At 39.4% G+C, this 14,749-nt stretch overlaps 1 protein-coding gene across 1 annotated transcript in view; it reads left to right on the forward strand.

The window, feature by feature from the left end:
• PNPT1 (polyribonucleotide nucleotidyltransferase 1) overlaps positions 1–14,446 on the forward strand; it is a 46,065-nt gene extending 31,619 nt beyond the window's left edge. The window contains exons 22-28 of the mRNA XM_074989484.1: positions 2,518–2,601; positions 3,146–3,229; positions 6,595–6,701; positions 6,785–6,840; positions 8,531–8,609; positions 10,168–10,215; positions 10,639–14,446. Of these exons, the coding sequence (XP_074845585.1) occupies positions 2,518–2,601; positions 3,146–3,229; positions 6,595–6,701; positions 6,785–6,840; positions 8,531–8,609; positions 10,168–10,215; positions 10,639–10,794 (614 nt within the window). The 3' untranslated portion in view covers positions 10,795–14,446. The remainder of the gene's footprint in view (positions 1–2,517; positions 2,602–3,145; positions 3,230–6,594; positions 6,702–6,784; positions 6,841–8,530; positions 8,610–10,167; positions 10,216–10,638) is intronic.
• The last annotated feature ends 303 nt before the right edge of the window (positions 14,447–14,749 follow it).

Raw genomic sequence — 14,749 nt, forward strand, 5'->3', positions numbered from 1 at the left:
CATACCTAAAAAGACAGTCTGGATGGAACATAAATTTGTAGAGAGATCTTTCTTTCCTGTAAAACAGTTAGATTCTCTCTTGCATTCTGTTCCTACTGTGGCTGAAACATTGGGACAAACAAAATTACACCAAAATTAGTAAATTATTAACTCTTGCCCATTTTGTTGTTTAAAAATCCTCTAAGGTATGTTCTTTGGGAGAATATTCAAAACCAGTAAACCTGAATTACGCAAGGTGCTCATGTTTCAAGCTGTATGAGAGCCATTAGCTGGGTTAAGTAGGATTCCATGGACCATCTTGCACCATCAGATAAAGTTTGTCATGCCTTCTACCAGAGTTTAATATAATTCTGTTGTTTAGATCACCTCCAAAAATTGATCCATGAAGAGTTGTGACAGAGTGCTATAGACTAACAAGTGAGCTGGGCCTGTGATCTCTTAGTTGGGTCTGCTGGAAAATGCTGATTATATAAACCAGAAGCTGGGGAGTAGGAGGTGACCAGGTAGCCATGAGCTGAAGACTATAAAACATGACTAGAAAGAAATTAAAAGATGAGAAAGTTTGGGTTAGCTGAGCCTACTATGTGCTGAGATCCCCAGAGATGGAGATCTCTATTCTTCTCTGGGCCTATGAGACAGAGGAAAGAATCACTCTAAATAAGTGGCTTCTGTCATGTCCTGCCCACACTTGACTCATATGGTCTACACAGAGAACCTCTTTCAGTGTGATATCCCTTGTTACTCCACTCTCTGAGATTAAGCCCCTCCGCCTCTTGGGACCTCCTGAGTCTCTGAGCCTTCACCACACCTGTATCTCCCAATGAGCCCTTTCAGGGAATCTGCTTGCCCTGGGTCTGTGGGGAGCCTCCACTCGCAAAGGAAATAATGCTGCCTGGTTCTCTAGACTGGAGCGACTCTCAGCCAGCATAAAACAGGAGGGTTTATTGAGCACATGAAAACTGCATAGGAACTCTCAGGGGCTGTAGACTTGGCCTCCCTCAGCACAGCAAGTGTGTCTTCCCTGCATCCAGGTGGGCTCTGTATGTTCCCTCTGCCCAGTGCAGAAAACCCCCCTCCTTCCAGACAAGCCTTACATATCCCTCCTCAACAGCTCCTCCCCTGTTCTTGGTCTTCTATCCAGGTAAACAAGGTTGCCTGAGCCCCTCTCTTTTCCACTTCTCCTTTCATCCATCCTTTGTTCCCCCTAACCCCCTCTTCCTGCCCCCCCACCCCCCGGTTGGAACCAAGTGGTCAGGTCACTGAGGTGCTCTCTCTGCAGACCATTGTCCTCCCACTAGCCAGAACCAGCTGGGTCTCTTGGTCACCAGATCACCAGTTTCAGGGATCTCCATTCTCCAGGCCATTGGCTAGGGTCCTAAGTTTCATGCTAGTTCCTGAAACAAAAAGCTCCCTCTCAGCTCTCCTCATTAAATAAGTAACATCCAGGAACACTGAATGCCATCCTCTCTTCATGCAAACTGTTGGAAAACCCTGTAAATCCCCAACTTCATCATAGCTTTACAAAACTGTATTGATGTTGGTGGGCAGTTGGAACATAAATAAACAATATGGAGGTGCCATTCTATACATAACCTTCTAAGGCTTTTGGGCCTCAGAAAGCAGGGATGGTGCATGCCCATTTGCAAAGGTGCTTGCATGTTTGACCTGAAACTGCTAAATCAAGGCTTTGAGAAGCTTCTTTTTAAAGTTGTTCACCAAATTCACCAAACACTTCAGAGGAGGTGGCTAAGTTATGTTAACTGTTGCACATGGCATGTGAACTGTGTCACATAGATTGCTTTTTCCTAAAGCATGAAGCCAGGATACTCCCAGTCTGCTTCTGGAAACTTTCACTACTGAGCTTTTTGGAAAATGCGTTGTCTAAACAAAAATGTTTGCTTTGGCCTGAAGTTTTGACTAATGCTGAGAGAACATCTTTGTGAAGCTAAATTACTTTTCATGAAGGGAATGTTTTTAGAGCATCTTTACGTAGATCATGAAAGGTTAAAAATATGGCATTTCCTCTCACAAATAGAGTAGTTTATCTTGTCTGACTAGTCATTTGGATTAAACAAAAAGATATATTTTTAAAATAAAATATCTCTAACATTTTATTCATATATAGCTTAAAGAAGAATTGGGGGGTGAGGGGATGTTACACAAACTACATGAGGAGACTAAAGCAAAAACATTATTTCTGTGATACAACTGATGCTTCTATAATCTGAAGGGTCCTCACACAAAGATTTGAGGCTGAGTGTATCAATAAACTGTGCTGAAGGAGCAAGTCTCTTTATAAATAGAAAAGTCAACAGAGAAATCTATTTAGAATAAGAGTATAGACTTTATAAAGGCCTATCTCTATAATGTACATGACATCAGTGACAAATACTATATTTGTCATGCTAATTGCTCACATTAGGTTGTGTAGCCTCCTTGTGTCATACCTCAAATTTAAAAGCAAATGAAATATAAGGTTATTTTCACTGTAAGCATAGTACTGTCTTTTTTCCATAGTTGCAAAGAGAGAAATCTTACAGATTATGAACAAAACAATTGCGAAACCAAGACCAAACAGAAAGGAAAATGGACCAGTTGTAGGTAATACTGAATGTATATAATTGTATATTGCTAACTTTTGAGATGAGCTATTTGAAATAAGCTTGTATTTAAAATATTTAGTTATAATGGTCCTCTTCTCTAAGTGTAGGTGGCTGTATTTTTTTAAATTTATTTATTTAGCCTCAGTGTTTCCCTCCCTCCTACCAAGATTTGTGAAACTTGGTTAAATTAAAATATATCAAATGTTGCATTGAGAGTGAAAAAATATTGCCTTACTTGAACTTAAAACTCCCGGTTCTATATGTTTGTTTAAATCTTACTAAATGTGGGTAATTTATATATGTGTATATGAGTGTATATGGTTAACCTTATATATGCTAAAATTTCTCGTCAAAAATTTATGCTGATACAGGGTCTGATCCTCTTTATAATTAAACTTCATTCAGTCATTGAGAGAGAAGCATATTTAGCAAATCTTTACAAAACAGGCCACTAAAAACATGAATGAATATTGCTTGTTAGAAATATCACAAGAATTTATAAACTTTCCATTTCAGACTCTGACTTGCATGCTTTCTTTCAGAAACTGTTCAGGTGCCTCTCTCAAAAAGAGTGCAATTTGTTGGCCCAGGTGGCTATAACTTAAAAAAACTTCAAGCTGAAACTGGTAAGAGAATGTTGTTTTTATTGTTACTCCTAATATACTATAAATGTGATATTAGCTCCCTTTGGTGTGTAGGAAACCTTGACTCTGTGGGATTTCACTTTACTGACAATAGCAGCACACTAGAGCTTGACCTATCCTAGGAAAATAAGTTGATTTCAGATACGTACTATGGCAATTGCATAGCTAGAATCTGTGTATCAGAAATCAACTTACCAGACTGTCCTCACTAAGGACATTTCTCCTGCCAACCTCTCTCATTCCTTGCAATAACGAGGAGTACAGGGGTTGACTGCTGATCCCAAACAGATCCATTTTGTGAGTCTTTACCAGATGCACAAAATCATACTCTGGAAGATTGACCCTGACCTAGGTTATTAAATGCCTAATATTAAATGAGATAATATTGCCAATTGGTGTCTTGTGCCTTTCTGGCATCTGGGAGTGGCTAAAGGTACACCTCAGAAAACTATGGCTCAGGATCCTGTGAAGGGTGTAATGTGCCTAATTTCATTTCCAATATTTGTATGTTATGCCTACAGAGGTGTACGAGGGTGTCTTTTTGCAATGTGGATTATTTAATAGTCCAGAGGCATACATGCCAGTGGGCTTCTCGGCTTACTGAGGGGTGATTGAAGGCAGTGTCACAAATTTTTGGGGCAAGGTTGAAGAGAAGATAAAATTAGTAGGTTTGGTGTGGAATGCATTAGTTAACTCCAGGCATATTTTAACTATAAAGTTAAGTTGGCCTTTGTTAGGTCAACTTACAGCCATTGCATAGATTTGCTGCCGAGCTGCGGCTCAGGATTTCTGTGGTTGCAGCCTTCCCCCAGGCATGAATTTGTTGCTGGGTTGTGTTTCTGGCTCTCTCTAACTGTCATGTCTTGCCAAGCTCAGCTCAGACATGTTGTCTTCTTAGCTCAGCCCCACTCAGTCTGACCCAGGAAATTTAGCCTTACACGGAGGACTGGACTCTTCCCAGACGCCTCACTCCTTCATTAGCCTACCTGCTTTGGCAGTCAGGCTGACCTGGAGGGTTTGTCTCTTCTCATTGTTCCTGGGGGATGACAGTCTCAAGGTCCTAATTTCTCAAAGACCCTTTCCCTTCCTTTTGAGACTGGGAGCTAACCACCAAACACCCCCCCCGCCCCCCGGCTCCAACTGAGTTTTAGTTGGGGGCCAACAGAGCCCTTACATTCCCCCTTGCTAAAATGCTGCCACAGCCCCAGTATTCACACCAGTCCATTCAGGCCCCAAATTAACAATATATACCGGGGTCAGCATCCCCTGAGAAAGGTGCTAAGAGTGGCGTGCAAGCTGATTTTCCTTGGCATCCGAGGCAGGAGCTCAGACCAGCCACTTCTCCCCTGTGTAGCCAGGACCTTGCTCAAAGCCATGTCACCTGTGGATTAACAAAAGACTAGCTAATGCTATCAACCACCACCTCAGTAGTGAAATTCTGCGTCTTTATTTATTTATTTTTAATGAAGCTGTTGTAAGTAGGACTATTAGTATGTCCGGTATTCAAACCATATGTAGTGGTCAAAAGGTCAAATTTCACCACTCTACATCACAAAGATTGCTAACCCCTGGCATAAACCAGAAACGTCATATAAAAATATATTAACAATTAATAAAAGAGCATTTAACATAATTAACATCCCACATCTGCTTCTTTTCACTAGGCCTACTAATATTCATTAAAACACTACACTGAACCAATAACATATGTTACCTTTCAGACATCAGGAGAAGTAATACATAAACCAGTAGGAGAAGAACTTAAATCTCCCTGGCTACGTCTACACTAGCCCCAAACTTCGAAATGGCCACGCAAATGGCCACTTCGAAGTTTACTGATGAAGCACTGAAATGCATATTCAGCACTTCATTAGCATGTGGGCGGGCGCGGCACTTCAAAATTGACGTGCCTCGGTGCCGCATGGCTTGTCCCGACGGGGCTCCTTTTCAAAAGGACCCCGCCTACTTCGAGGTCCCCTTATTCCCCTCAGCTCATGGGAATAAGGGGACTTCGAAGTAGGCAGGGTCCTTTCAAAAAGGAGCCCCGTCGGGATGAGCCGCACAGCGGCGAGGCGCATCAATTTCGAAGTGCCGCGGTTGCCCGTGTGCTAATGAAGCGCTGAATATGCATTTCAGCGCTTCATTAGTAAACTTCGAAATGGCCATTTGTGTGGCCATTTCGAAGTTTGGGGCTAGTGTAGACACAGCCCCTGAGACCTCATAATGGATTTAAAAGTAGCCATCCTTCTTCAATAAAAACTTCAAAACCAGACTACAAGGAAAAACAGCAGAGCTGCAGTTCAATTCATTTGCAAATATAACACAATCAAATTAGGACTGAGAGAGGATTTAAAATTGGTTATCTCCCTAGATAGGCAATTTTCTCTCTTGGTTTTCACACCTTCCAGTCAGCTGCTTGGAGTCTGCCACATCCACCTTGGCTGAATTGGCCTCTTTAACACTGATCCTACACCTGATAAGTAGCTCCCCCCCCCCCTTTTTTTTTTTTTTGAATCGCTTGTACATATGCATATATTCCTGCCTCTGTAATTTTCACTCCAGTGTATCTGATGAAATGGGTTTTACCTATGAAAGTCTATGCCCAAATAAATGTTAGTTTTTAAGATGACACAGGATTCCTTGTAGTTTTTGCAGGTAGACTAGCATAGCTATCCCTCTGAGTTTAGTTCAGTGTTAGCTGCCTCACATCTACCAACGTTGGTAGCGTAGACCAGACCTCAGTGTTTTTTGTGTAGGCAGCTCCTATTTGCTATTCCTAATTAGCTTCTGAACCTAAACTTGAAGTTTGCTGTAGCAAAGGCAATTAGTTATTGTGTCGTTCACTGCTTATACACTCTGTTCCTAAAATGTTCGGTAGCATCTGTGTGATGTTGGCATAGTGGGTGTAGGATTTAGACAGAATTCAAATTGTATTGCAAGATAACATATATCTAGGGCTCAGATTTGCAGTGACTTGGGGTACAGTGTGGGGCCGTGACCCCAGCATGACACTTTGAACCACCCAGTTCAAAATCTCTTGCTGCAAAGGAGCAGTTCTATACAATGCTGTCCAGTCAACAGAGTTAAAAAAAGGAGGTAAGTCCTGATCAGGGATTTAATATTCTGATAACAAAACAGTGACATGGTTTATAGATTCTGCTGTAAATGAAGCCTTCAAGTAAAACTGGCTATCAAGCAGCAGACCCACACAACATCACATGTTCCACATTGTCTTTAATATGAGTCTGGAGTAGTATGAATTTCCTCCTTATGGGGTTAGCTGTAGAATAAATTCTAATTTCATATTTGTCATCAGTATTTAATTCCATTTATATTTTATTTTTAAGGGGTAACAGTGAGTCAATTGGATGAAGAGACGTTTTCTGTGTTTGCTCCAACACCTAATGCTATGCATGAAGCACGAGAGTTTATTAATGAAATCTGCAAAGATGATGTAAGGATAAATGTTCATTATTTGCTTTGTATTTCTTTGTTTCATGAACCTGTGTCTTACAGCTTTTGTTTGTTTTCCTGCAGCAGGAGTATCAGTTGGAATTTGGAGCTGTTTATACAGCCACAATAACTGAAATTAGGTAAGGTGCATTTGTTGTCTGCAGTTCAGAGATGACCTCATACATGTACATATACCATTCAGTATGGCTACATCTGTACTTAAACAAAACTTTGAAATGGCCATGCAAATGGCTATTTTGAAGATTCCTAATGAAATGCTGAAATGCATATTCATTGCCTCATTAGCATGCCGCTGGTCATTTGCATGGCCATTTCAAAGTCTTTTTTCAGTGTAGACATGGCCTATATCAGGAAGTCTAATTGATAGCTGGGATATTTTCATGGTCACTTAATATATAATGAAACAGTTGTGTTAACTCTTTTTTATATATTTCTATCCCTTTAGAAACCAGAAATCCAAGATCTGCATTTATCTTACAGCTGTATGAAACTGAAAGGTTCAGTGACTCATTGGCCTTGAGAACTCAGGGTCATGGAAGGATTAGTGTTTTGTAAGAGTTTGGATCAGTGGTGGGCAATGTGCAGCCCACTGACATTCCACCTATGGCCCATGGACCCCTGTCTGCCCCTCTCCCCTATGCATCTCATTTACTGGGACACCAGAGCCCCTCACTTCCTACACCCCCCTCCCAATGCTTTCAAAGGAGTGTGAATCATCTGATTTGCACTTTGTTTCCTCTCCTCCCCATCCCTCACAAAGCTGGAATGCCACAAACAGCTGATTTGTGGCATTCCATCTCTGTGAGGGAGGCATAGAAGTGGAATTGGGTCACAAATTAGGTGATGTGCATGCTCCAGAAGTGCTGGTGGGAGGAGAAGGAGCAGGTAAGTGTGGTTCTTTGGTTACCCCAGTACATGAGAGGCATGTGGAGGAGCTGGTAAACATGGAGTCTGCAGGTGGATTCCCAATGCACCACAGGCTGCTGCAGCCCACTGAGGTGAAAGAGAGCCAGCATTGTGGCCCACCCACAATGTGTGGTTGCCCATTCCTGGTTTGGACTGTCTACAAATTCTTTAGAAAACAGATTTGAAGCCCCAGCTTGCACACATCATCTTGTGGTACTACCAGAAAGGAACTCTCTTCTCAAGAAGCAGGCAAGCAAGGCAGACCAAATTGTAGAGTAATCTGGTGCTGCTTCAGCTATATAGATCCATTGCAGAAGATTGCAAGGTGGTTTTAAGAATGTAGAAGAGCAGACATTTTTACAGCTGGGAACCCTTATAAAACTAGATATTGTTTAATATGCATTTCCTTTCTGAGAAAATAGAGTAAAAGCACCTCAAAACAGATGTACTGCCCTTCAAGACTTGTATAGAAAATCACTGTTCCACTAGTGAGATTGCACTCAGCTCCTCTTCTAGCTTTTTTCTGTGGGGAAAAATATTCTCCTCTTTTTCTGAACAGCTTTTCTGTAGCATTTGCTCTGTCTGTCTTACATATTTTAAGGCCTCTAACACTTGGCAGTCAGATGTAGTGGGAGTTGGCCTTTCTTTACTACAATGTTTTATATTGATTTAAAAGGATAAATCTAGAAACATATGTATTATTCGTTATAAAAATTAAGCTTGTATTTCAGACTATTTAAATAAAGGTGTGTATACCGTCTGTTCTGTTGGGTAAATAACTAAAAGGATGAACGAAATCTTACTCGGGAAATTTAATGTATTTTTCCTTTGGAATCTTGTGCCAGAATAACTGTATAGCTCTCTAGACAAATTCTGAAATAACCAAACTCTCTTATGATGCAGAGATATTGGAGTTATGGTAAAACTATATCCGAACATGTCTCCAGTGCTGCTTCATAATTCTCAGCTTGATCAAAGAAAGGTAATGAGTTGTTCAAATTAATAGGAAAGCAAGCAGGCCAAGTACATCTGGGTATCCAGCAAAGATTTCGTATTTTTTTTAATTAAGTTCAAATGAGCTGGGAGGGTGGGTAGTGTAGCAATCTATTCTCAATGCAGCACCAAAGTCTGTAGAGTTTGAGGGAGATTATACTGTTCTACCTAATAGTGATTGGCTTTAAGAAAATGGATGTAGAGAGTAGGAGGGTAAGGGTTTCAGGTTTCAGAGACTTACTGGCCAGAAGCTCATCAGAAAGACAGAGGCACAGCTGAGCTCCAGGAACATCACCTTGGTAAGAATCCTAGCACTCCGACTTTTACCAGTAAATGATTGTGTGGAGTGAGGGAAGCTGGCATCACCCCTGGATAATAAATCTCCTTGCTCTGCTTCTTGCTGGTTTTGTCCTGTAGTTTTTGTGTTTAAGGGAAAAGTGGGTCCATGAGGGGTAGATTGGGGCCTGGCACCAGAGCTATTCTCTTCATAAATAGTAAGACATAGGCCTTGGGTTAGTATTTAGCAGGTAAAGGCCAGTCCCAGGTCCTATGCATGACACACTGCTGAAATACTTACCTCCTGGATTGGCTACCCTCAAAAATAGTTTCCTTCATTTCTGAACTTCCTGTGAATTGACTGCATGCTCCAATAGGGATTAGTGGTACAGTGAAATCTCTATTTACCTGGTACCCATGGGGAACTAGGAGTGCTGGATAATCAAATGAGCTGGATAGTGGAGCAGATCCAGTCAACCGGCCCTGCAGCAGCCAACTGCAGGCAGTTAATGCAATGTGCTGGTTATCTGGGTGCCGGATAATTGAGCTTTCGTTGTACCAGGAATGTCCTATCATGCTCCGTACTGGTGCTGCATCAGCGAGGGACTGCCATAATGGTGAGATGTTTCAGTAAACAAATTGTTGTGTGTGTGTGCTGAATACCCCTCTTAGACAGGGTAGGTCAGTATTTAGGACCAAGTTCTTACCTTATATACTGATGTACAGCTCCATTGAGGTCAGCTATTACTAAAAGAAGAGTATTGCCCTCAAAAATGCTAGACGTTTGACATTTATCTTTTGTTTTGCACCATAGCATATTGTGAAACACATGGTATTCTGCCAGGATTTCTTGAACTGTTTAAATGTTCCATTCTAGTCCAAAAACTTGTACCCCATTTAATTCCAGTTACTTAAAATATAGAATTTCAACCTAAACCAAGAGCCTTGAAAAACATTTATGTACCTGTAACTCAATTGTAAATCTAACTCTGTAACTTTCTGAATTTCAACAAATCAAAGCAGCAGAAATGTAGCACTTTAAAGACTAGCAAAATGATTTATTCAGTGATGAGCTTTCGTGGGACGGACCCACTTCATCAGATCAAGTGCATCTGTCCCACAAAAGGTCCTCACCTAATTAATCATTTTGTTAGTCTTTAAAGTGCTACATTTCTGCTGCTTTGGTTTGTTGCAGTACAGACTAACACAGCTACCTCTCTGTTTCTGAATTTCAGACTGTCTTGTTTAATTATGTAAATGTTGTGTTCTAGATTAAACATCCTAGTGCCCTGGGATTAGATGTTGGCCAAGAAATTCAGGTATTTATTTAACCTTGAAAGTGTTGAAAAATATCATTGTAGATTTTTGGCTCATTCACTGAAGGTGTAATAGCTTGCATGTCATCCTTGTTTTGTGTTTGCACCGGAGGAATACGGCTACATTGGCTACAGAAAAACATCAGTCCATCAAACTTGATAGATTTATACCTTGATTAAGAGCCTGATCATGCTCCCTTGGAGTAAATGGAATTTTAGCCATTGACTTCAGTGGGACTAGGAATTAATTGTGCAAAACAGATTTAATGGTGACTCTCTTTAACAAAATATGATATAAAAATTTATGATGTTATCAGTATTTAGCATTTGCCTTAAATTTTGTTTCTTTGGTTTGATATGTTAATTCTCATACTGAAATTTAATGTAAACTTGTCATGGTATGAAAGCTTTCTCGTTTCTTCTTAGGTGAAATACTTTGGACGTGATCCAACTGATGGCAGAATGAGGCTTTCACGTAAAGTACTTCAGGCACCATCGACAACGGTGGTTAAAACTCTAAGTGAAAAAAGTAGTATTGTAATGGGAGGTGCAATTCCAGAGTCATCTAGCTCATCCTGTTGACTACTAAGATCACAAGAACTGTTATGGACATATTAGTGCAGATTTTTTTAATGAGTGAATAAACTTGTGAATGACAAGTTTATATATTGTACAAATAATGTTCTAATTTTGTGTAAATAGTGTTTGCTGGTTGCTATAGAATTTTTTCATCACTATCTCTATGCCTGTTTCATTCTGTGTCACATTAACGAAGAAAATGTGATTGTTCTAGACTTTGGGTAGGCTACTGTATAAGCTATCAGACAAAAGCTGTCTTTGTTTTTAGGAAGTGTTATTCATGATGCCAAAGAGAAGTTTTAAACCCTGGTTAAAGAAATGCAAAATTTACTGTTTTCTTGAAAGTTCTAGCTGTCATACTTGAAGTCCTGACATTGTCACACTTCTGCAAAATATGATTTCACAGTGTCTCTTTAACATGCATTTGACTATATAATAGCCTTCGTTAAATGTTTTTCAAAAGACTATTACAGTAAAAGTTTTTTATTATCCAGCATCCCTGTGGAATCAGGGATGCCGAATAACAAAATATGCAGGTTAATAGATCTTGAGCTAGCAGCCAGCTGCACTCTCCCCAGGACACACTCACCTGTGTTGTGAGCAGCTGATCCTGTGACACGAGCCCCATGACAGCCAACCTGGCCATCATCCTTGCACCTGTGGCAGCCAGCCCCAGTGGGCATGCCAGTTGTCCAAATGCTGTATGACCGGGCTTTAACTATATGTGCATTTTTCTTCAATTGCCAGTGGGACAGTAGATAAACATGACTTTATAAAATGAAGGTGAAAATCATGTCTTGTCATTGGCAAATCAATTTTTTTTTAGTAATTGTAACTTCAGATATTTTCAGTGATTTAAACCAATCTTATTCTCTACATTGGTGTAGCTACATGCTGACTTAGAGGAATGCAAAAATAAACTTAATTTAATACATTTTAAAAAACATTTTGAATATGGAGCCTTTTTTGATAAAACTAATATTTTGGCAGTTGGTCCGTGGAAAAGAAATGGTATCTTGCATTTTCAAGCAACATGGTAACTGAATAATCCTACATTAAAAAAGAACTAGAGCCTATAGACTGACAATAGTGAATTGAAAACAAAAGTAGAAACACAAACTACCAAAGCTAAGTGGTGTAAGGTCTCACAATTTTAAGATGCTGTTAGGAAACTTGTCTAAAATTCCATCAGTATCTTATGCAGAGTGAGAGTGGTGACAGTCAAATTTCAAGTTTCATAGATTTGAAGAGCAGACTTCTGCATTTTTATAAAATAGACATTTTCAGAATTAATCCTTCAGTAATATAGCATTAAAGTGTAAATTATAGATTTGAGACGCTTTCTTTCACAGACAGTTTTTTCCTTGTGTAAAGGACTACCTTCATAACTTTTGATTGTTGGGCTGTTCCACTTTCAGTTTAGCAATTAAATTAGCACAAAGTATCTCAGTCAAAGCCCAGCTGTAGGGCACAACCCTAGAACAAAGGCCATACGGACAAAAAATTCAGCAATCTGCAGGATATGTGGAATTCTGTACTTCAGCATGAGTAACATTTAACTTTAGTTTCATGGTTTAAAATGTCAGATATAAGTATCGTAACTTACAATAACTAAAGTGAGAGCACTGTATTTATATTGAATACTTCTGGTTTTATAACAGTAAAATAATGGAAAAGAGTGGGAAAATGCAAAGAAATTCTGTTATAGGATCCAAAATAACATATAGAACAAATAGGAATATTGAGATTGCAATAGATATTTTTTCCAGCTCTGAGTTTAAACCATTGTGTATAGTATACTTTTAAAATACCTTGTCTTTGAGAGTGTTAAAACTTCTCTACTAAATTATTTTCAGTCAAGGCGATTTCATCAGGTTATCTTAGGTTCAAAGGTACATTTTAAAAAAGGTTGTAAGAATTAACTGTTTATATAGTGCCATATGTTGAGGCTTCCAAAATCATTTAAGAAGGCTCCCATGCCCTAACTGATCTCAAACTTTGAGGAGCCTATCCCTTAGTAGATAAACAAGCCTTCCATCAGTAGCAAGTAGGCTCTGAAAAGCTCAGAAAAAAATACGGAGTAATGCACAAGGAAATACGTATTTCTTAGTACAAAATAATCACGTTTGTTTGAGGAGGAGAAATGTGAACCCTTGAATGTGAACATACAACCACAATTACTTTGCTATTTTTTTTTTATTCTTAGCAAATATTAAAAGAATATTGGCCCAGTTATAGTTGTAGTCTTTTTATTTTTTCCTCAGTATTTTTTCACATATTAATCTTTTGCTTGTCCATTTATCTCACTGTTACATATCCAATGAGAGACTTTTTACTTCCTGGTTTTGTTATGACAGATCACCATCAGAAGTAACCAATGAGGTCACAGGCAGTGGGTAATATTACTGGGGGTAACATATGCTATTGATTTCATATGAGCTCTAAACAAAATCAGAGCTGAAAAATGTTTTAGATTTTTTATTACTTCCTTTAGGAAATATAATACCAGTCTGAATGTGCCCACAGATTCTAGTGCAGTCTGTGCTCCGTGGACATGGAATTTCTGTTTTACATTTTTCTAATAACAGTCAGCCAAGCAAGTAGTCTGGTTACTAAAATGAATATACTGATTTTCTTCATGAGGTACTGAATTGTCTCATCATCAGAGTTTTGGTAAGGCACTCCACTAGCTGTGCAGTGAAACTGATGTCTTGCCATCTGACCTGAATCCAGTTCTTCACCCAGTTGTGAAGATTGATGGTTAAATCACTTGACTGGCTAGGGCTGATATGCTTTAATTAAATATGGAATGTTAGTCAAGTGTGGTTATAATCTGAAAAATGACACTGCAAAAATGGCATTGTTATATTCCAATGTTGTTTTAGACAAATTTGCTTATTTATTTTATTTTTTCCTCAATTTTGCTCACTTATTTTTTTTGATCATCCCTGGAAACTCAATATATGGGGTGAGTGTGGAGTTCTTTCTGGCTTGAACACCACTAGCAGTAAAGAATTTGCATTTATCTCGTAGTTAACAATTGATTATGCATAAGCCCAACAGAACCTAAGTCCTTCTATAGCTGGATTGGCTCTTCTGGGCTCATATGAGTAAAACCATATTTATGTTAAAGTTAGCAGGCGTAAAACTAAGTAGCAGTATGGATCAGCTCTTTTGAGTGTGGCTCTGATGAGGTATTATTTTTAGTCACTTTTGTGACCATCACCCTACTTTAAAGAAATGGTGTAGATGCAAAAAGTAAAAGATGTTTTAGGCACCTGATCCTATATGTCAAAAAGCATTAACATTTTATTATTTATTTATATTTGTATTACTGTGGCATCTGCAGACCCTGCTACTAATCATATACTATAAACTCATTGTACAAATAGAACAAAATAGATGGTCACTGTCTCAGAGAGTTTACAGTCTATATATAAAACCCCAAACAATGGGTGGGCATGGAAAGGATTGAGGAAGCAGTGAGGAAATATGGGTCAGAATAATAGGAAGTGATCTCAGTATACCAACAGTGTAACAGTTGTCTGGGCTTTTTATAGATGTCACTGGATATGAGCATTTTTATGTGTTGCCACAACTCTTGGCTGTGGCCACACTAGCCCCTCTTTTCAGAGGGGCTATGGTGATACATCACTTTGGAATATGCTAATGAGGTGCTGCCATGACTATGTAGTGCCTCATTAGCATAATGGCAGCCACACGTGGATCAAAACTGCTGGATTCAAAATGCACGCCACGTGTGTAGCTTGGGGCCTTTCAAAACGGCTCCCCTGATTTTGAAAGCTCCTTCTTCCCGTTTGGTTTTGGGAAAAGGGGGCTTTCAAAATCAGGAGGCTGTTTTGAAAGGCCCCCAGTTATATGGGCAGCATGCATTTCGAAGCACGCATGGCTGTTATGCTAATGAGGAGCTGCATATGCCTGGCAGCATCTTCTTAGC

The sequence above is a fragment of the Carettochelys insculpta genome, chromosome 3 (genome assembly GCF_033958435.1).
Source record: "Carettochelys insculpta isolate YL-2023 chromosome 3, ASM3395843v1, whole genome shotgun sequence".
Taxonomy (NCBI): domain Eukaryota; kingdom Metazoa; phylum Chordata; order Testudines; family Carettochelyidae; genus Carettochelys; species Carettochelys insculpta.